Source organism: Tursiops truncatus, chromosome 1 (genome assembly GCF_011762595.2).
Source record: "Tursiops truncatus isolate mTurTru1 chromosome 1, mTurTru1.mat.Y, whole genome shotgun sequence".
Taxonomy (NCBI): domain Eukaryota; kingdom Metazoa; phylum Chordata; class Mammalia; order Artiodactyla; family Delphinidae; genus Tursiops; species Tursiops truncatus.
The window spans coordinates 148,393,674-148,415,091 of record NC_047034.1 but is presented as its reverse complement, the minus strand read 5'-3'; the positions used below and the strand labels follow the sequence as shown (position 1 = coordinate 148,415,091).

The 21,418-nt window shown below is 61.6% G+C and overlaps 1 protein-coding gene across 9 annotated transcripts in view; it reads left to right on the top strand.

Annotated features, from left to right (window-relative positions):
* The window catches only part of PTPRF (protein tyrosine phosphatase receptor type F), an 85,866-nt gene that overhangs the window by 50,573 nt on the left and 13,875 nt on the right, over positions 1-21,418 (top strand). For 5 of the 9 annotated variants that reach the window (XM_073790901.1, XM_033867847.2, XM_073790900.1 and 2 more), the window contains 14 exons: positions 3,593-3,862; positions 5,385-5,966; positions 6,186-6,322; positions 6,763-6,907; positions 10,469-10,774; positions 11,415-11,608; positions 15,135-15,161; positions 16,497-16,614; positions 16,694-17,272; positions 17,942-18,039; positions 18,219-18,472; positions 18,564-18,657; positions 19,277-19,492; positions 19,770-19,924. In XM_073790901.1, the coding sequence (XP_073647002.1) occupies positions 3,593-3,862; positions 5,385-5,966; positions 6,186-6,322; positions 6,763-6,907; positions 10,469-10,774; positions 11,415-11,608; positions 15,135-15,161; positions 16,497-16,614; positions 16,694-17,272; positions 17,942-18,039; positions 18,219-18,472; positions 18,564-18,657; positions 19,277-19,492; positions 19,770-19,924 (3,175 nt within the window). The remainder of the gene's footprint in view (positions 1-3,592; positions 3,863-5,384; positions 5,967-6,185; positions 6,323-6,762; positions 6,908-10,468; positions 10,775-11,414; positions 11,609-15,134; positions 15,162-16,496; positions 16,615-16,693; positions 17,273-17,941; positions 18,040-18,218; positions 18,473-18,563; positions 18,658-19,276; positions 19,493-19,769; positions 19,925-21,418) is intronic. The other 4 variants (XM_073790905.1, XM_073790906.1, XM_073790899.1 and 1 more) reach the window with 3 other exon arrangements.

The following is a 21,418-nucleotide window of genomic DNA, read 5'->3' as shown; positions in this document are numbered from 1 at the left end:
CGAGTCCTGCCCCTTTGGGAGGCCTTGTGTCTGTGACAGCGGGAGGAGTGGCGGTGGGACTGTTGCAGGGAGACGCCAGCCACCCCTGGCTCTTGGGATGGGGGTGGCCATCCAGGCAGGTCCCAGGTGCGGGCCCCCATGGTCACTCGGGGTCCCAGGAGGTAGTCTCTCGCCTCTGTTGCCCCCACCCTCCCTCTGTGGACCTACCCTGACCTCCCTCACGCTGTGGGGAAGATGAGTCTGAGCTGTGGGAAACCGCGTCCAGGCTCCTCGTGTGTGGCTGTGTATCCCTGTGAAAGCATGAAGGGTGGCACCCTGCCAGGGTGTGCCTTCCAGGAGTCCCTGGGCTTGAGGCCCTTGCGTGGTGCTAGGGATGGCCCCAAGGGTCACACCTGACCTCTCACTCACCTTAGCCCCTGGGCTTCTCCCTTCCACCTGCATCTAGCAGGGGGAAAATTAAAATAAAAACAGGGCTTCCCTGGTAGCGCAGTGGTTGAGAGTCCGCCTGCCGATGCAGGGGACACGGGTTCGTGCCCCGGTCCAGGAAGATCCCACATGCCGCCGAGTGGGTGGGCCCTTGAGCCATGGCCGCTGAGCCTGCGCGTCCGGAGCCTGTGCTCCATCCGCAACGGGAGAGGCCACAACAGTGAGAGGCCCGCGTACCACAATAAATAAATTAATAAATAAATAATAAATTAATAAAATAAAAACTCTTCTCGATGTTAGTTCCCAAAGGGCCTCCGTTTCCTGGCAGTAGCACAGAAAACCCTGTTCTCCGGGACTATTTGAGTTAAAGCCCAGTCAGTTTCCTGCACTGCTTAGCTTGGGACCCAAGGTTTATTGGCCAAGGACCTACTTCCTTCTCCTGGGGCTCTTTGTTCTTATGTCCAGGGACCTGATCAGGTCCCAAGATTCTGCCACTGACCACAGTCAGGCTTGCAGCTGTGACCTGACACAGGCTCAAGGCCCATCCTCATGTCAGCTGGAAAGTGTCTTCTCCTGGCAGCCTCGGCTGACCCAGAAGCTTCTTCGTGGAGCCTCCTAGGTCTCTCTTTTCAGCCCTGTGAGCCGGGTCTCAAAGGGGCGCGAGCTTTTTCATCCCACAGACCTACTCTAGTACGTGTATAAACTCGGGCACGTCCCCGAAGTGTCTGTCTTCAGTCAGTTCCCCCGTCTGTAACTGGGAGGTGCTAGCATCCACAGTGTGGAAACCTGCAGCACATAGGAGGTACTCAACAGTGGTTTCCTTCCCCCAAACCCATTTGGATGCCTATGAACAAGGAGGAGGGGGGGCAGCCACTGGCTGAGAGGAGAGTCTTCACTTAGTCAGTTAGGACTGCTGTGCCTTTCTGCTCGAGCCAGGGCTGTGCCTTCACCGGCAGGCCTGTCTCTCCCCCGTGGCCTGCCCCCCAGGCTCAGTGTCAGAGCCCAGGGAGTGCCTGCACCATGTACGTGCCTCCCAGCCTCACCCTTGTGCCATTTGCGGGGAGTGCTCAAAGGAGGCTCTTTGTCGTGGCTTCTTCCTGCCAACCATGTACCCGGGATCCACCTGTTCCCTGCTGCACAGCACTGCGGCACAGGTAGAGACCTGTGACGCGCTGTTGTCGTTCAGTGTAGACTCCCAGCTTTAGGCCAGCTGACAGAAGCCCACTACTATCAGCTTAATGGCAACAAGGAAACTTGTCTTACAAAACTAAAAGCGTCGAAGCAGATTTGGTGTCAGGCAGGCCTGGATGCAGATATTTGAACGGTTTGGTTGGGCGTTCGTCTAGTAGTTTTCACAGCAGTCCGAAGGCTCTTTCTTGTTAGCCAGATCTGGGTCATGTACCCCAAGAACCGAGAGTGGGGGCTGAGATGGTTCTCCTAAGATGAGGATGCCGATGCTAGGGGGAGGCAGAACGCTAGACACCCGCAGGACACGCTGAGAGCCCAGGGAGCCTGGGGCACAGAGGGAAGTAGACCCAGCGCCTGGTGGTGGTCATGCCCAGCCCGCTGGGGCACTGGCAGTGCTTCGGTTCTGTCTGGAGGCCTCGGGGTCGAGGCAGGGGCTGAGGAAGGTGTAGTCCGGGCTGAGGAGTCCTTTAACACGCCACGCGGGAGATTTTAACATGGGGGTGATACGAGCAGATTTGGATTTGTGCCAGCTGTTTGTGGCGGGCCAGTTACGGGATCGGGGGCCCAGAGGGCGCCAGCGAGGCAGGAGGAGCAGAGGAGAACCTGGTACAGCAGTCCAGGGAAGGATGGTGGCTCGGACTTCGGAGGTGGCGGTCACCTGTGGACTTGCGGAGAAATTAGCGTTTGAAAGATACGTTAGGTGGTGCATTAGCAGGACCTGGTGATCTGCTGGACGTCTGGTCTGTGGGCTGCCACTTTGACCCCTGTGTAGCGAGGTCATAGGTCGGACCAGGTGGTGTCTGCAGTTACTTCGAGCTCTGATTCTGTGCTTTGGGGCCGTGCGAGCAGCAGTCTGGCACTTGTGGTAGAGGTGCTCTCGATGTAGCACCGTGGGTCCTCCGCATGCCTGGGCTCCCCAGCAAGGGCCCTCAGAGACCCACACTCGGAGTGGTCCCCTCTGGCCTCTTAGGCTCGCTGCCTGCCTTCTCCAGCCCCGTGTGTAGGGCTGCCCAGGAAGGACACACCCCAACCTCTGCCCACCAGCTGCATGCCCCGCCCGCATGCCAAGCATGCCTGCCCACGGCTAGGTCTTGCCTGCCTTCCCTCCCTCTGCATGTTCCGAAAGTCTGTGCCGAGCTCGCGACTTTGGCAGGGGGGTGGGGGGTCCAGGCTGCACCTTGAACTGAGAGGCTCAGAACAGCTTCCGACCCGGGGAGCCCAAGGCCGGAGGTCGTGGCCAGGCACAGCCACCCTCCCCCTTGAGATCCTCGTTCATTGGTGCTGAAGGCCGTCTGCTTGGCACCCTCATCATGTTACTGCCATCGTCATGCCCATCCTGCCCGCGGACCACGTCCCTGGCCCGCCCTGAACCCAAACCCCTGCCCAGTCCCTCCTGGAGGCCGCCCCTACTCCTGGGTTCTCAGGCTGTGCCTTCAGCACGGCTGAGGTCCTGGCAGGTGGTCATGCCACTGCCCTCATCTCTTCCTCTGGGACCGTGGTCTGGAGGTGGAGGCAGTGGCTCGAGAGAGGGTGGCCGTGTCCCTTCCAGGCTGACCCTCTGCCCTGCCCCAGCCATGCTCTGAGGACCCTCCACCCTGGGATGCCTGGATCTCTTTCACTAGTGCCCCAGCTAGCCCCTCTGGAGACCCCTGGGGGGTCAGGAGCAGGTAGGGGCGGGCACTGGAAGGCGACCTGGGATGTGGCCCTGACAAGGCCTTGCAGGGAGTCCCTGTGTGACCCTGGGCCTCAGTTTCCTAGGCTGTATAATGGGAGCTTGGTTGTGGAATCTCTCGTGTTCCAGACAGTCCCTGAGAGCGGGGTGGGAGGTGGTCAGCCGGGACCCAGGGACTCTGCCCCTCCTGTCTCTGAGGTGGGCTTGGCTCTGATGAGAGGGGCTTCCTGGATGAGGGGCCCCTGGCCTTGCATCCCCCCACGTGTCCTGCCCGGGCTGTGAGTGCCTCTCTCCCTCCTCCCGCAGTGCGCCGCGTGGCTCCTCGTTTCTCCATCCCTCCCAGCAGCCAGGAGGTGATGCCGGGCGGCAGCGTGAACCTGACATGCGTCGCCGTGGGTGCACCCATGCCCTATGTGAAGTGGATGATGGGGGCCGAGGAGCTCACCAAGGAGGACGAGATGCCAGTCGGCCGCAACGTGCTGGAGCTCAGCAACGTGGTGCGCTCCGCCAACTACACCTGCGTGGCCATCTCCTCGCTGGGCATGATTGAGGCCACGGCCCAGGTCACCGTGAAAGGTGAGTGCCGCTGGCGTGCCTGCCGTGGCCCGTGGCCTTCCCTGTAGCAGGGGACGTGGCAGGCGAGTGTGGCTGCCGAGGCACAGGCAGGGCTGAGGGTCGTTGCTCTCCTGGTGCCCGGCCTCGGGGTCCTCCTGGCCCTTAGTTGGTGGAGGGAGGGGCTCCTGTCAGAAATGTCTGAATCCTTATAGCTAACAGGTGTTGGGTCCCTGGGGGCAGGCGCTGTGCTGGTTAGTAAGCAAAGGTTATTTTGTTCAGGTGGTGTCACGCTTGGAGGTAGGTGCTCTCATTGTCTCGATTTTATTTTTTAAGTTAGGAAACTGAGGTGCAGGGTCACACGGAGGTAAATGATGGAGCAGGGACTTGAACCCTGGGCGTCTGATTCCACCGCACACCACTCTAACCACTACATAGCACCAGGCCCTCGGCTCTACCAGCCTCCTGGCAAGAAGGATGGGAAACAGTAGAAGGAGGGTGGGTTCTCCCCGCCCGGAGCCCTGGGACAGGTGCATGTAGTGCAGACTCCTTGGGGTGTCCTGCTTCCACTCTCCCTTCCAACACACCCCCGTTCTGCAGCTGGAATCATCTTTTTCAAAACGTCAAAAAAGCAGGATCATGTTACCCCCTTTAAAGAACGGGAGAAACACCTTCCAGTGGCTTCCGGCTGCTTTTAGGATAAAGACCAGGATCCTCACTGCCATGAACCAAGCAGGCTGACAGTCCTCAGTTTCGCCGTGCCCGCACCCCTCCCTTGCCGTCGCTGGCTCCATCTCGCTCTCCAGGTCTCAGTTCTGTGAAGCCTTCCCCGATCACCCCATCCAGGAACACCCCTGGATTTTTCTCCATCTCAGCACCCTGCTTTCTGCCGTCTTTACCCATACCAGAACCATGATTATCAACTCACTGATCGTCTCTCTCTTACGCTGGAGTGTAAACCCCACGAGAGCAGGGACGTGACCGTGTGACGGTGTGTCCTCAGCCCTAGCACAGTGCCTGGCACAGAGTCGGCGCTCAGTATTATTTGTTGAGTGATTGGCTGTGGACCTGGGACCTCACCTTCAGTGTGAGCCAAGCCACGCGGTCTGTGGGGCCAGTAGCCCGTCACTCTTTCTCAAATCCAGGGCCATTCCCTAAGGAAGTCCCTCTCCCAGCCCCTGTTACACATTCTTGCCAGTGGAGGAGCCCAGACATGCTGCAGAGGCAGAGATCTCTGCTCCCCAGCCTGTGCGCCTCCCATCTGCATGGGGCGCGGGCAGGCCCCCTCTGGGTCTGTTTGTTAGATGAGTTACCAGGGCTGATGTGAGGATCCAGGGAGTCCTAGAAGTGACTTGGGTAGACAGTGAATGACCCAAGGCCACCAGCCCCCGCTAAGTGAACTCAGAGGTCACCAAGGGCCTTCCAGGCCATTCTTCAGGGTGGGCTGTGGGGCTCAACCACACTCCGGTTGGATGAATCCCAAGGGCAGGGTTGGCTCCTAGAGTCATGACCTCGGGAAGCCCTGAGCTTTCCACTTTGTCCCCAGCTCTGCCGAAGCCTCCGATTGACCTTGTGGTGACAGAGACAACTGCCACCAGTGTCACCCTGACCTGGGACTCTGGGAACTCAGAGCCCGTGTCCTACTACGGCATCCAGTACCGTCCAGCGGGTGCAGAGGGCCCCTTCCAGGAGGTGGACGGCGTGGCCACCACCCGCTACAGCATCGGCGGCCTCAGCCCCTTCTCGGAGTACGCCTTCCGCGTGCTGGCGGTGAACAGCATCGGGCGCGGGCCCCCCAGCGAGGCCGTGCGGGCGCGCACGGGGGAGCAGGCGCCCTCTAGCCCCCCGCGCCGCGTGCAGGCGCGAATGCTGAGCGCCAGCACCATGCTGGTGCAGTGGGAGCCACCTGAGGAGCCCAACGGCCTGGTGCGGGGCTACCGCGTCTACTACACCCCCGACTCCCGCCGCCCCCTGAGCGCCTGGCACAAACACAACACGGACGCTGGGCTCCTCACCACCGTGGGCAGCCTGCTGCCCGGCATCACCTACAGCCTGCGCGTGCTGGCCTTCACCGCCGTGGGTGACGGCCCCCCCAGCCCCACCATCCAGGTCAAGACACAGCAGGGAGGTAGGCACTGGCCGGCCAGGCAGACCTGGGGTGAGCGGGGCTGGGCGGCGCCTCCTCCCTCAGCCGTGAGCTTGGGGCCCGTGTCCGCCCACACGGCCACTGGGGAAGGCGGGGCGGGCGTGGGGGTGAGACCCTGACTTCCCCTACCTCCTTCCCCTGGGTGCCCCTGCCCTCGGGGTGACTGGCGAGGCTGACGGCCCCGGGCACGGGGTGTTGCAGTGCCCGCCCAGCCCGCGGACTTCCAGGCCGACGCGGACTCCGACACCAGGATCCAGCTCTCGTGGCTGCTGCCTCCGCAGGAGCGGATCATCAAGTACGAGCTGGTGTACTGGGCGGCGGAGGACGCGGGCCAGCAGGTGAGCGCCCAGCGGGGCCAGGGGCGGCAGGGCTCCGCCTGGCCCTTGGCGATCTGTGGTGGGCTCTCCCAGGCAGGCTCTTCTCGATTTCTGTGGTTGTGTGGGCACAGCCCCTTGAGGCTCTGGGGCCCACGTGGCCCATGTGGTTCTGTAGTCTTTGTCACGCCTGTGCCAGGGACAAAGGCCCTAGGTCTGTCCTGGGTCTCGTAGGCTCTGTGGCTCACGTAGAGCCCTAAGGTTCCCTGGGGCCACGTGTCCCTGGTGTTCCCATGGCCACGTGGTCGGTGAGGTGCCCTTGCGCGGTCCAGGTGGCCACGTGGCAGGGAGCCGGCCCTGCAGCCACGGTGGGTCCCCAGGGATCAGCTTCAGCCCCTGTTGGGGGTGACCTCTGAGTGACCTTTCAGTTCAGGGCAGTCGGTGAGTGCTCCTTGCTCTTCCAGCACAAGGTGACCTTCGACCCCACGTCCTCCTACACCGTAGAGGACCTGAAGCCCGACACCCTGTACCGCTTCCAGCTGGCTGCCCGCTCCGAGATGGGGGTGGGCGTCTTCACGCCCACCACTGAGGCTCGCACAGCACAATCCAGTGAGTGTCTCCTGGGGCCACTGTCTGCTACGGCTGGGCGGGACGCGGACACACACACACACCCCTCCCCTTCGACCAGGTGGGTGGTCAGATCTGCTGGGCCCTGGGCTCAGTCTGGACCCCAAGTGAGGGGCAGGTAAGTGCCCTGTAGTCTGCATCCAGGCGGCTGCTGCCCTCGCTGCTCCCTGCCCGACTCCTGCCCTCCCTCAGCCCCACCCCCGCCCAGGTAAGTTCTATGTCTCTGATTCGTCTCCTCCTCCCACCCGGTCTGTGCTGGTCACACTAGCCCCCTGGGCCACCCTCAGTGGAGGGACCGCTGTGCTCACTGTGTCCCAGACCAGCTTTGGTGGGCGTCTTCCCTCCCCATGTCCCCACATCTCATCTCCCTGTTACCCATATTCCTACCTCTTGCCCCGCCTCCGTGAGAATCTGTGTGAGCCGCGCAATCGCACTGAGCCAGCTGCACACGGGACAGATGAGGCCGTGTGACCCGCGCTGGGACTGTGTGGCCGCCCGTGTGCTGGACCGTCCGTGAGGCCATGTGTGAGCCCACTTTGTGGCGTGGTGTGTTACCGTGTTCCTGCGTGAGTGAGACTGATGCCGTGAGTGTGTGCACGTTCGAGCAGCTTAGCTGCAGCACCTGAACGTGTATGTCACCGTGATCGGGTCTGTGTGGCTGTTCTGAGGACTGGAATCCAGCGAGTGTGTCTCGGGGTCTGGGATCTCTGCAGCTGTCCCATGACAGACCGTGAGCCCACAGGCTATCTGGTCACGCGGCCACAGTGGGCCGCTGTCTGTGAGGCTGTCTGTGATAACGGGGCCATGTGTGTGTGGCTGGGATCATGGCATTGAGACAGTGAGCACATGTGATGACATGTGATGGTCTTCTGAGGCTGTCCACGTCACGTGGGACTGTGTGAATGTGCCATGTGTGACCCGACGTTCATAGATTCATTCCAGAAGCACCTGCCATGCTCCTGTTGGGGCCCATGCACGCTGCAGGGCCAGCAGCGCAACCCTGACACAGCCTCTGCCCGAGGGGGTCCTTGTCTAGTGGGGAAGACAGATATTAAACCCACAGTTATCCAAATGTGCTTTTAATTATATTTGTGTAAAGTGCTGCAGAGGAGACAGCGGAGAGATGATGTGACAGGAACCTCATCTGATTCGAAGGGTCGAGGAGGGCTTCCTTGGGTGACACAGAGGCCCCATGAGGGGGTCAGCAGGTGCAAAAGACCAAGAAGCAGGAAGGCACTTGGCTGTAGTCAGGGACGAGCAACTGGCCAATGTGGCTGGAGCAGCCGCCAGACCACAGCATTCAGGGCCTCGGGGACAGAGGACAGGCAGGAGGGCCGTCTGCCTACCGCGTGCAAATGCACGGGCCAGCCCGACAGGACACCGGAGACCAGTGAAGAGGTTGTGCATCGGTCTAGGCAGGAGACGACGGCTCGGGTGAGGTGATGGGGTGGATCTGAAAGCTCTCTGGGATGCCGCTGGCCAGACTTGGGGAGGGGTTAGGTGTGGGGGACTGAGAGAGAGGGACACGTGGGGTGAAGCCTTGTACGTGGCGTGGAGACTTGGGAGGAGAGCGGTGCCGCTCCCTAGGACGGGAAACGGGACAGAAGCAGGTGCGAGGGGCCCCCAAGCTCAGGATGCTGTGTACCATCCAGGTGCTGATGCTTGGCAGGCTGCTGGGGTCCTGGCCCGGGGCTGGAGGTGGACTGTGGGAAGGAGGACCAGAGATGGGAGGAAATCCAGGAGAGGGGAGTCTTGGAGGTCGGAAGAAGAGGGTTTCAAGAAGGAGACCAGATGCTGCTGCTGAGTGATCAGGGCCAGAGGGACGCAGGCGTGTCCTCTGGGTCTAGTAATGTGGAGGGGTGGACCTGGCGTGAGGGGCCGAAGCTGACTGGAGTTCCACGAGGCGTGTATGAGGGGTGAGGAAGTAGAGACAGAGCTTAGCTGGGGGGAGGGAACCCTGTAGCTGGTGCAGTCGGCAGGGGGAAGCTCTGGGGCTGAGGATGGGATGTGTCTTTTAAGATGGGGAAATCTTGAGCGTATTTAAATGCTGTTGGGAATGTGTCAACGAGGAGAAGTAAAAAAATATGGAAAAGAGAAAGACAGTTGGAGGCTCAGGGGGTGGGGAAGAGGACAGAGCACGGGCGATGGGAGAGATTGGCCTTGGACGGGAGGGCACCCCTCTCCCTTCCCAGGGGAGGGAAGACGAGACTCAGAGCCGAGGCAGGCTGGTGGGTTTGGTAGCAAGAGACGGAGGAGTTGGGGAGGCTAAGGTTTTCTCTGCAAAGTAGGAGATGGGGTCACTTGCTGAGAGGAAGGGAGGCGACAGGAGCTGGAGGTTTGAGGAGCGTGGAGGAGGTGGAAGGTACTTTGTATTAAGTGGCAGAGGGAGCCGGACAGAGAGCAGAGACCGGCCGGCAGCATGGACGGCCCGGGGGAGGCCATGGGGTGCTCACAGAGTGCCAACCTGCCTTGGTGGCTTTTTCTACCCATCCCCATGCCACCTTGGAGGAGACGGGGGGTGGGTTCATTCAGAGCTTGGGACGGGCTGGGCAGGAGCTCAGAGAGGGGAATTTGGGGTGTTGGTAGGAGTGGTGAGGTTCTAAGCTGAGTATCGAGGGCAGTAAGGAGGTAGGTCAATGGATGAGGTCCCCGGGGGTGAAGAGCAGGTGCAGTGCTGGGGGCCCTGAGCAGCTGAGCTGGGCCAAGAGGTGAGGGCCTGCGAGGGGGTATTGGAGGCCACAGTATTAGAGAGAGTGGCAGCATCTGGGGCAGGACCACAGCAGCGCAGGGGAGGAGAAAGCTCTGAAGATGAGGGGCTTGGGAGCCAGTGGGTCGAGGGGCAGCTGGAGTCACCTGAGCAGGAGGTGGTGGCAGAACTCCAGATGAGAAAGCCCAGGTGACGGCAGCAGAGTCCTCAGTGGGAATAGGAGCCGGAAACATCACTGGGAACGAGGAGGGCACAGACCCACCTCCTGACACGCAAGGAGCCTGATGAGTGAGAGCCCCTCCGATGGGCACTTTCCCTCCAAACTGCCTGGGGGCCTCCAGTCTCTGCGGTTTCCGGTGGCTCAGCCGCAGACACCCTGTCGAGGCAGCCTCGCACCAGAAGAGCCATCAGGTCACTTGTCCTGGGAAGAGCGAGAGCTGTGAGCACAGCAGCTGGGGAAGGTCTCCGTGTGTGGTTGTGGGTGTGACCAGGAGTGAGGGTGGCGTGGCCCCGTGCTTGTGTGTGTCTGATGCCCTGTGCGTTGTGTGTGAGACAGTGTATGTGTGTGAGGTGCTGTGTTAGAGCTGTGTGTGCGTGTGTGTGTGTGTGTGTGTGTGTGTGTGTGTGAGAGAGAGAGAGAGAGAAGAGCCTATGGTCCAGAGGGAGCCGGGCTGTCTGGCGGCAGTGGCGGTAGCCTGCCTGGAGGGGCCCTGGGATAGCCATGACGCACCCGGGGAGTAGCCTGCCTGGGTGAGTTTCCCGTCCTCTGTGACTGGTCGCCATGTCTCTGACCCCCACCCTCCATCTGCCTGCTTCCCCCCATTTGTCTTCCCCAGCCCCCTCCGCCCCTCCCCAGAAGGTGACGTGCGTGAGCGTGGGCTCCACCACGGTCCGGGTAAGTTGGGTCCCACCGCCAGCCGACAGCCGCAACGGCGTTATCACCCAGTACTCGGTGGCCTACGAGGCGGTGGACGGCGAGGACCGCGAGCGGCACGTGGTGGACGGCATCGGCCGCGAGCACTCCAGCTGGGACCTGGTGGGCCTGGAGAAGTGGACGGAGTACCGGGTGTGGGTGCGGGCGCACACGGACGTGGGCCCCGGCCCCGAGAGCAGCCCGGTGCTGGTGCGCACCGACGAGGACGGTAGGCAGCGCCGAGGGCAGGCGGGGGCGGGGCCCGCCATGCCACTGGATCCCCGCGCCGGGCTCCCAGGGCCTTGGCCTCCCGCAAGCCCAGAGGGACTTGCTGTCTTCCCAGTGCAGGCTTAATGGCCCCAAGTGGGGAGATGTAGCTTGTGGGACAGCCTGTGCCCAAATCCCAGCTGCGGGGCTTCCTCAAGGCAGCTGGAGCCTTCAAAGGCTAAGGCCGAAGAGGCAGCCGCCGCAAGATTTGAAAGGAGGAGGACTGGGGAGGCTAGTAGAATCACTCAGGAGAGTCACCGAGGCTCTGCCTCTCTAGACGTTGGCGTGATGTGGGGCCCAGGAGATAGGCCAGGTTGTGCTGACTTGGGGTGGTCGAAGGCCTGGTGCCCCGCCTCCACCTGTTCCCCACCTCTGCCCTCCCCACCAAGTGAGGCAGCCCTGGGCCAGAGGGGTCGCAGGGTCCCGGGCTCTTCCCCATGCCAGGCAGAGGGAGCCCTCCACCTTCCTCTCCAGGGCAGACAGTCTAAGGAAACCGCACCAGGGCCTTTCCTGGGGCAGTGGGGTGTGAAGGCAAGGCCCTGGAGCATGCTGTGCCCGGATGCATACCACGCACCTAACTTCCTTCTCCACCTGGTCCCCAGTGCCCAGCGGGCCACCACGGAAGGTGGAGGTGGAGCCGCTGAACTCCACTGCCGTGCGCGTCTCCTGGAAGCTGCCCGTCCCCAGCAAGCAGCACGGTCAGATCCGCGGCTACCAGGTCACCTACGTGCGGCTAGAGAATGGCGAGCCCCGCGGCCCACCCATCATCCAGGACGTCATGCTGGCCGAGGCCCAGGTGTGACACTGGGAGGTGGGCGGGTGGGCGAGACCAGCATATTCCACTCGCTCTTCGGAACCCAGGTTTGCTCCCCTCCCCTTCCTGCTCTCAGAGGGACTGTGACACCAAGGCATCCTTCGTATCGGGCTAGGGAAGCGCTGAGACCAGGAGGTTAGGGCCAGGTGCCCGGAGCACTCCCTCCTCTCGTCTTAGGTCTGCCTGAGCTGTGCCAGTCCGGGCTCGGCCAGCGCCACCTGCCCTGGTGCCAGTCCCAGCCTGGCAGCCACCGCTGTGGCGCAGCCACCAGCACTAGCAGTGAGAGCACTGTCTGCACAGACCCAGGCCTCGGCCCCTCGAGCCCGCCTTTGTGGTTTTCGGAGGGTGCCTTCGCTGTCGGGCTGGGCTGTCGAGATGTACTTTCCTCCTCGGCAGCCCTCCTCCCCCACCCGGGTGGTCATCTCCCCTGACTTGGCCCGCGGCATTGCAGAGTTCTGTGAATGGCCAGGCTGGGGTGTTGCTCTGTGCCTGGTACGCAGTGGGGTGGCACAGCCCCTGATGTTTGCTCTCAAGGGCTGGGCCTGCGCCCAGTGGCACACCTCACTCTGTGCCCTTTGTCCTCAGAGGAGGATGATTTTGCCCGTGAGCTTGGGGTGAAGTCCCTGGGCTATTCTCAGCACTGGTTGGCTACCCAGATGGAAAACCTGGGGTACTGGGAGGCTAGGCGAGGGGGCCTGAATTTCCCAGTAAGGGGTGGCTGAGCTCAGATAAGAAGCCTGGTCTCAGGATTCCTGGGAAAGGGCTGTAATTGCTACCACGAGTTACCACCCAAAATATTCTGCTGAAGATTCACAATGCCTGGTGTGTCTGTGCTCAGGGGCTTTCCATCCAGAATCGGGCCGTGGCGGGGTAGAGCCCGATTCCCCCGCCTGTCCCAGATAGGTGCAAGCACGTATCCTGTGTTCTACGTGCTGCGCTTAGAGGTGAACTTACCCACAGGCAGACGAGGGCCTTTGTCTCTCCGGCTGGACTCAGCCCAATGCCCAGAGGGCGCCCTCTTCCTCCTCTGGCCTGCCTGGTGCTGAGGGAACGGGGTGGAGGAAGTGGGCTTTTGGACCCTCCTGCATTCCTGGGGCAGGCTGAGGGCTCTTCCTGGAGTCTCAGCGGACACACCCACCCAGAAACATCCTGGGAATGAGCTCCCTCTGGCCCCTCCTGCCCCAGGGGGCCAGCAGCACAGCTGCAGCCAGTGGGGTTCCAAAGAAGCCACTTCACTTCGGGTGCCCCCTTCTGGTCCTAAGTGGTTTGGCGGGAGCTGGGCCATAGGATGAGGGACACTGTCCTCTTGGCCACAGACAACCTGTGACAGGAGGTAAACACGAGCCCGGGCTCTAGGGAAGCCGAGTGAAGGCGGAGGGCCTGCGCTTGCAGCTCCGCCGGGAGTGGATTGTTCTGCTCCAAGCTAGGAGAAGAGCAGATGGGGCCCGGTCCCCAGCCTGGCCACAGGGCCCAGCTGTCCCCCGAGCACCTGGTCAAGGACACCACGGCCTGTCCTTCCCCACAGCACCATCTGCTCAGTCCAGGCCCTGTGAGTTCTGAAAGAACCGTGGGGGGCGTGCCTCCACCGCTGTGTGGCCAGACCTGTCTCCTGTCATGTGTGTCTCCATCTGAAGCCTGTCTGTTTCTCCAGGTCTCTGACTCCACCTCCCGTCTCCTTTTTTATTTTAATACAACTTTATTGGAGTTTAGTTGCTTCACAACGCTGTGTTAGTTTCTGTTGTACAACAAAGGGAACCAGCCATGTGCGTACAGATATCCCCATATCCCCTCCCTCTTGACCCTCCCTCCCACCCTCCCTATGCCACCCCTCTAGGTGGACGCAAAGCACCGAGCTGATCTCCCTGTGCTATGCGGCTGCTTCCCACTAGCTATCTGTTTTACATTTGGTAGCGTATATATGTTGATGCTACTCTCACTTCGCCCCAGGTCCCCCTTCCCCCCAACCCCGTGTCCTCAAGTCCATTATTTATGTCTGCGTCTTTATTCCTGCCCTGCCACTAGGGTCATCAGTACCTTTCTTTTTTTTTTTTAGATTCCATATATATGCATTAGCACACGGTATTTGTCTTTCTCTTTCTGACTTACTTCACTCTGTATGACAGACTCTGGGTCCATCCACCTCACTACAGATAACTCAGTTTCGTTTCTTTATATGGCTGAGTAATACTCCATTGTGTGTCTGTGCCACATCTTCTTTATCCATTCACTTTGTCCCTTTCCCATGGTCTGCTTTCCTTCCTCTCTCTGTTTCTGTCTCTCCCTCTCCCTGAGTGTTTTTGTCTGTCTCGTTCTCTTCTCTTTCCTGTCCTCTAATCCCTTCCATCCTCTCTCCCTCTGTTTTGCTTCAGCCTCTGTCTTTCCATTCTTCTCTCTCACTCTCCTCCTCGTGAGCACCTCCGTTCCCAGGCCTGGCTTGGACATGGCAGGATACCCCAGGCAAGGAACCTAGAGCAGCGCCGGGCCCAGCCACACCCTAGAAAGTGGCCGTGGCCAGGAGGGACAGCTGATGGCCTCCTCCCGTACTTGTCCCACACTGCTCGCAAGGACTTTACAAGAGAGCTTCCCAGAACAGAGGCACTGGGGCCATTGGACAGAGACCAGACCAGCACTGCGAGGGTCGCTGGGCCGGAGGACCCCATGGCACGTCTATCCTGGGGATGGCATGGACCATCTCCCTGTGCTGTGCTGGACAGCTGCCAGCCGCCAGCCCTCCAGTGCCACAGAACCTCCCTCCCTCTACCTGTCCAGCTAGTAAACCTACATGCACCATGGCCTGAAGAAGGATGTACCAAGAATAAGCAGCAGTGCCAGCCCAGAAATATGCCTTCCTACCTTGATTTTCAGGCATTCCAGGGGTCTGAGGGCTTCCCCTTTGCCTGTGGGGCAGGGTCCAGGCTCTGAGCTTGGCACTCACGGCCCTTATCATCTTGCTGGCCATCCGGCCTGGGCCTCTTCCAGCCACAGTATAGCTCCTGCTGTTCCTAGGGCAGCCCTCCTTGCCTAGGGCCACTGGCTAATCTGTCTTCCCAACTGGGATACTTTTGAGAGTGAGAGGAGACATTGTGAATAATCATACCAGGTTGGCAAGCCTAGGCCAGGACTGGCCCCGGCAAAACAGATGTACTGCCCTCGGCGTCTTCTCTCCCCTCTGCCTGAGCTGTGGAGCCCACCCCTCAAGTCTGGCAGCCTTTCCCTCGAAGTACCTCCAGGTGGCGCCCTACGACCCCTCAGTGTCAGGGAGCCCTCTCGCTCTGGCCATCCGCTCTCCAGGTCTCACCTCCTCAGCCCTGGTGCCCACAGTTGGGCCCACACACATTTGGGCTCGTGGGGCAGGGGCTGGGATCCTTGGATGGGGAGTGGTCCTGGGTTGCCACCCCCCAGGGCACTCCAGAGGCCCGTGCCCGCCATCTGCCCTCCCTGGCCAGGCCCCATCAGAGCCAGAGTCCTTCACATCCTGTCTCCCTTTCTCTCCCTCTCCCGCGGTCAGTGGCGGCCAGAGGAGTCCGAGGACTATGTAAGTAAGAGGTGTGCGAGCGCGGGCAAGACCTGGGTCAGGCTGGGCTCGTGGGACACTCCCCCTCCCCCGCCTTTCCTCCCAGCCTGAGCCGCCAAGATCCGCAGGGCACCAGCCACGTCCAGAGAAAACTGGCGCTTAGGCAGGAGCCCCGAGCTGAGCAGTGATTGGCATTTCCTCTAATCCTTACTTCTCACCTGTCGAGCGGCAATTTCAGGCCTGTGTTCAAGATCGACCAGGGCCTGGCCCCTGCTCTAGCCAGATGGAGATGGAGTTAAATCCGATCCTGATCGTTAGGCCTTATTGATCCCCGGAGTGAAAAATCACCTGCTCCAGGCGCAGGCTGGGAAGGGAGGCTGGGGGCTGGGTTCCAGCATCGGTGTCTTCCGGAGCCCCAGCCCTGGGAGACCCTCCAGCCAGGGCAGGAGGGGACCTGCGAGAGGTTGGTGGCAGCTGCAGCGGCCCCACCCGAGGCTCAGAGCTGGAGGGACACCAGGGTTGGTGGTGACAGCTCTGTTCCCACTGCGCGGTGCTCCCCTCCCTTTTCCCCACTTTTCCCTCTGTGTGGTGTGGCTTGGCCTCCCGTGGTGTTTCTCGGCATGTCCAGAAATGATGCCTTGGCTGGAGATGGGCGTGTGGGCAAGGCCTGCCAAGGCAGGGGGACGCTGCCCTGGCTGACTTCTCAGGCATCGCTGGGGACAGTGTGCTCCCCAGGGTGGGGTTTCTCTGTCCTCCTCGTCTCCCCTCCCTGGCTCAGGAAGCACTGCAGGGCGTAAGGTGCTCACAGAGCCAGTGCCTAGAGGAGAGCAGGAGGGGTCCCGACTTGGTCCTGCAGGGTGGCACCCTGGCCCACCCCTCCACCTCGCTCTGTGGTGTGCGTGCACATGCGTTAGTATCTACAGGTGGCCCTCCGCCTGCTGGTGCAGGAGGAGCCGCAGGCTGCATGCATGTGTGTGCCGAGAGCCACGCAAGGTGCTCTGTGCATGCGCGGCTGTGTGCTCTGTGTGGCACACGCGCCCAGACCTCACGAGGTGTCATTCATGGTACAATGGAGCGAAGGAACAGTGCGGCACTTTGTTCTTGTGTGAAAGGAAGAATGAGCAGACTGTCTGCCTTAGGCTTGGTGCTCCCGGCATGGGCTGGGTCCTCCTGGGCACACATCCACCTGCCTGTCCTGCCTTCTGCAGAGTCCAGCAGCTCACAGCCCCCTCTCCGGGGACCTCTGGCCCTGTGTGCCCTGGGGGGGCCCCGCCGGCTAACGTCCTGAGGTGGCTGGCCTGCTCTGGTCCCTCCTTGCTCTCCCGTGATGGGAATGGGCCCTTCCTCCTGCCTTAGGAAACCACCATCAGCGGCCTGACCCCAGAGACCACCTACTCCATTACCGTCGCCGCCTACACCACCAAGGGGGACGGTGCTCGCAGCAAGCCCAAAGTTGTCACGACCACGGGAGCAGGTGAGCGAGGGGTCGGGGACGGAGCGGAGGCGGGGCCAAAGGGGGGGGCAGGGCCAGAGCCCAGTGCGTGGTTGTTCAGTCCCAGGCCGGCCCACCATGATGGTCAGCACCACGGCCATGAACACCGCACTGCTCCAGTGGCACCCACCCAAGGAGCTGCCTGGGGAGCTGCTGGGCTACCGGCTGCAGTACCACCGGGCCGACGAGGCGCGGCCCAACACCATCGATTTTGGCAAGGACGACCAGCACTTTACGGTCACTGGCCTGCACAGAGGGGCCACCTACATCTTCCGGCTTGCTGCCAAGAACCGGGCCGGCCCGGGCGAGGAGTTCGAGAAGGAGATCACGACCCCCGAGGATGCTCCCAGCGGTTTCCCCCAAAACCTGCGCGTGGTAGGGCTGACCACATCTACCACGGAACTGACCTGGGACCCCCCGGTGCTGGCGGAGAGGAACGGGCGCATCACCAACTATACCGTGGTGTACCGTGACATCAACAGCCAGCAGGAGCTGCGCAACATCACTGCCGACACCCACCTGACGCTCTCCGGCCTCAAGCCAGACACCACGTATGACGTCAAGGTCCGTGCACGCACCAGCAAAGGCGCCGGCCCGCTCAGCCCCAGCATCCAGTCCCGGACCATGCCCGTGGAGCAAGGTGCGTGCTGTGGGCACGTGGCTGCGCCTGGGGACCTCTGCTCTCCTTGACCCACTGACCTCTGGCAACTGTGATCCACCAACCTCTGGTGTGTGACACTCCAATCTCTCATGTCCATGACCACTAACCTCTAGTGAAGGGGTGCCACGTTCTCGGTGTGTGACCCCTGACCTCTGCTGTCCTTGACCTACTGACCTCTGCTGTGTGACTCTCCAGTCTCTCGTGACCTTGACCCACTGATATCTTTTGACTGCATCACCACTCTTGGGTATGCGACACTAATCTCTTGGGGCCACGACCCCCTGACCTCTAGTGAACACAGCCCACTGTGCTCTGGTGTGCGGCCACATGCTTCTGACTGAGTCCCTCTGATCTGTGGTCACTCTGACCTGGTGTCTGTAAGCTCCAGCTTCACCCAAGCACTTCTGGAGATCCTGACCACGGGTCCTGTGGCATCTGCCCCGCTCGGTACTCGCTGCGAGGAAGAGCCGGGGCTGGGAGCTGAACTGTGTGCGGTTGAAGCTGGCGGGAGTGGGGGGTGCCTGGTCCTCTGCAGCCTTTCCTAACCCCCTGGGCCCCCGCGCGGCGTCTCTTCCTGGCCGGGAAACCTTGAGGCCCATTCACCCCAGCTACACAGCCAGAGCTGACTCCCTCCTTATATCCCAACAGTGTTTGCCAAGAACTTCCGTGTGGAGGCTGCAATGAAGACATCTGTGCTGCTCAGCTGGGAGGTCCCTGACTCCTACAAGTCAGCTGTACCCTTCAAGGTGGGTGAAGTCAGCTGCACCTGGCACACACACACTGCTGCGGTCCCTCATTGCAGTCCCAGCCTCTGCGTGTGTGTTTGTCATGCCGGATCCCGGTTGGGCGTGGGCGCGTGCTCTGCCCCGCAGGCCCACGATGGGAAGCCTCACTCAAACGTGCTGCCTGCCCCCGTGCCGCGCAGATTCTGTACAACGGGCAGAGTGTGGAGGTGGATGGGCACTCTATGCGGAAGCTGATCGCAGACCTGCAGCCGAACACAGAGTACTCGTTCGTGCTGATGAACCGTGGCAGCAGTGCGGGGGGCCTGCAGCACCTCGTGTCCATTCGCACAGCCCCCGACCTCCTGCCGCACAAGCCGCTGCCTGCCTCTGCCTACATAGCGGATGGCCGCTTCACTCTCTCCATGCCCCACGTGCAGGACCCCTCGCTCGTCAGGTGTGCAGACGAGGCCTCAGGGGAGGAGGGCAGGGCCGGCCACGCGAGCGCAGGCGATGACGGTCCTGATTCCCCGCCTCTGCCCGCCCAGGTGGTTCTACATCATGGTGGTGCCCATTGACCGTGTAGGAGGGAGCATGCTGGCACCGCGATGGAGCACGCCCGAGGAGCTGGAGCTGGACGAGGTGCCTGGGGACCAGGAAGGGTAGCGCTGATGACAGTCCCATTGAGGTGGTTGGCTGTGGCCCCAGGGACCACCCCCCCCCAAACTGGAGTCACTCTCTGATTGGCAGCCTGCCCTCATCTCTAGGGAGACAGATGCTGAGCTGGTCCCTGGGCGCTTTCAGAGAACTCCTGGAGGGCTTCCAGAGACTTCCCCCAAAGGGGTTTGAGGAGGATCCCCTGGGGTGGGAAGTGGCAGAGACATCTCTCAGATCTAGAGAATCCTGGGCCCTGTAAGCTTCGGAGTCCGCAGGGTCTGGAGGCCGCAGAGGGGCTAGAGTGGAGCCCCAGCATGTTTGGAATCCGCCATGCTCTTCTCGCAGTGGTGTGCAGCCGGCCCTCTCAGGTTAGGCTGGGGCAGGTTACCCAGAGGGCCCCTTCTTATCGGGTTGGCTAGGAGGAGGGGCATTGCCTTGTCTGGCATTCAGCATGATTCTACGAGGACTCTGAGTCAGGCCAGGCTTGAGCCCCTTACGTGGAAGGTGAGCCTAACCTCACCCCAGGGGGCGTACGTCCCAGGCCCCGGGCCCGGGAGCATGTGCTCCAAGGCCCCTGCGTGACTCCTGTCCTCTGCTCTGTCAGCTTCTGGAGGCCATCGAGCAGGGCGGTGGGGAGCTGCGGCAGCGGCGGCAGGCAGAGCGGCTGAAGCCATACGTGGCCGCTCAGGTGGACGTGCTCCCTGAGACTTTCACCCTGGGGGACAAGAAGAGCTACCGGGGCTTCTACAACCGGCCGCTGTCTCCAGACCTGAGCTACCAGTGCTTTGTGCTTGCCTCCCTGAAGGAACCCGTGGACCAGGTCTGCCTAAGGCCCAGGGCCTGACCACACACCCCCCAGGCCAGTCTCAAACACCCCAGAGGCCCCATACCTGCACTGGGGTCTCAAGGCCCTAACCCCTAAGACCCAGAACGCCAGACCCGACCTAGCCCTAGGGTCCCAGTCAGCTGACCAGGCCCAGGTCAGCCTCTTAGTTCTGGGAGACCAGGCCCAGAGCCCATTCTCCAGGTTGGCGGGGCAGAGGGTGGGAGCTCTCACCCGGGCTCACCACCTGTGCTGTTCCCCCACTGGGCCACAGAAGCGCTATGCCTCCAGCCCTTATTCCGACGAGATCGTGGTCCAGGTGACACCAGCCCAGCAGCAGGAGGAGCCCGAGATGCTGTGGGTGACGGGCCCCGTCCTGGCAGTCATCCTCATCATCCTCATTGTCATCGCCATTCTCCTGTTCAAGAGGTGAGTGCTCCCGTGGACGGCCACCTGCCCTGGACTCTCAGGCGCTCCCTGGCCGGGTGCATACAGGCCTGGGGCAGCCACACCGGCCTGCGCCCCAGGGTGCACCCCTGGGCTCGGTGGGAAGCCAGGAGAGCAGAAGCAGTGCGTGTGCACACCCATGGGTGTGGCCCAGGTGCGATGAGCAGCCTTAGCTTCACAGAGGGCTTGTTCACGTGCATCCCCGGGCATGTCTGTGTGTCCGTCTCTGTGTTTTCGGTGGATGTGAGCCTGTCTGTCTCTCAGCTTCAAGACACGGCCTTCTCCTGGTCTCCTCCCTTCAGCACCCCCTCTGCCACCATCCCTAAATGACTCCCTGCCTGGCTCTCCTGCTCAGGCCTTGAGAGGTCCAGACCCAGCTCCAGGGCCGTGTGCCCGTGGACATTCACTTGGCAGACGTTTATTCAGTGCCTGCTGTGACCATAGCATCTGCAGCTGTCCCAGACTCAGGGTGTCTTGACCCTTCCCACAGCCCTCCCCCAGGGTCCCTATCACAGGGGACGGGCCCATCTACCAAGTTATCAACCGGAAACCTGGGTGTCACCCTCTCCCCTCCTCCCTCTCCCTCCACCCAGTCTCCCGTGAGTCCTGCCCTGGATATCACTGGACCTGCTCCCCCCTCCCCACCGTAGGCTCCCCACGAGGTAATGCACGTGCACACGGCACGCCTCAGTCCTCTCTCGGGTAGCTGCAGTCTCCTAATCTTGGAGTCTCCCCTTCCTCTCCATCCTCCTCCCAGCCTGAAAGGTGTTTCCAAAGATTTACTTTGTCACCCTCAGCTTAACACTTCTCAGTTTTAACTAAAGAGTTTTATAGTCCGATCTCTGTAGCCTGAGGTCCATCAGATGCCTGGTCGGTCTGGCCCCTGCCGACACCCCGACATCGTCACTGAACCAGTGCAGTTCCCGGCCAGCCCGGGCTGAGCCCCCCCGCTCTGCAGCTCTCCTTCCCCCTGCCCGGGCAACTGCCATCTCATCCTTCAAGACTCCTTTCCAGGCTCTGGTGCCCACGAGGCTCTGCCGGGCCCCTCCTATACCCCTTCGCCACACTGTCCCCCACTGTGCAGTGGTGCTTCCACGGGAACGTCGCTGGGCCTGTTTCCAGCACCCAGCGCGAGGCTGTCGGTGAACGCTTGTTGGTCCGTATGTCTGAACATGTTCACACACGAGTTCCTGTCCCCAGTGCCCCATCTCTCCCCGCCCCTGACCCTGACCCTTGACCTGGACCTGGTGCCTTCTTCCTGAAGTTAGCTCCTTCCTCCCAGGGTGAATAGGGACAGTCTCGCCTGGTTCAGGGCCTGGAGACCCATGGGTGGGGAACCTGAGGAGGGTTCCACACACCCATTCATCCTCCCCCCACTGCCTCTGGGTCCTGGTGTCTGCCAGGAGAGGCAGCCCCTCCCCGTGAATGCCACGTGGGTGTCATAGATGGGTCCGCAGTGTCCCCCATGTCGTGAGA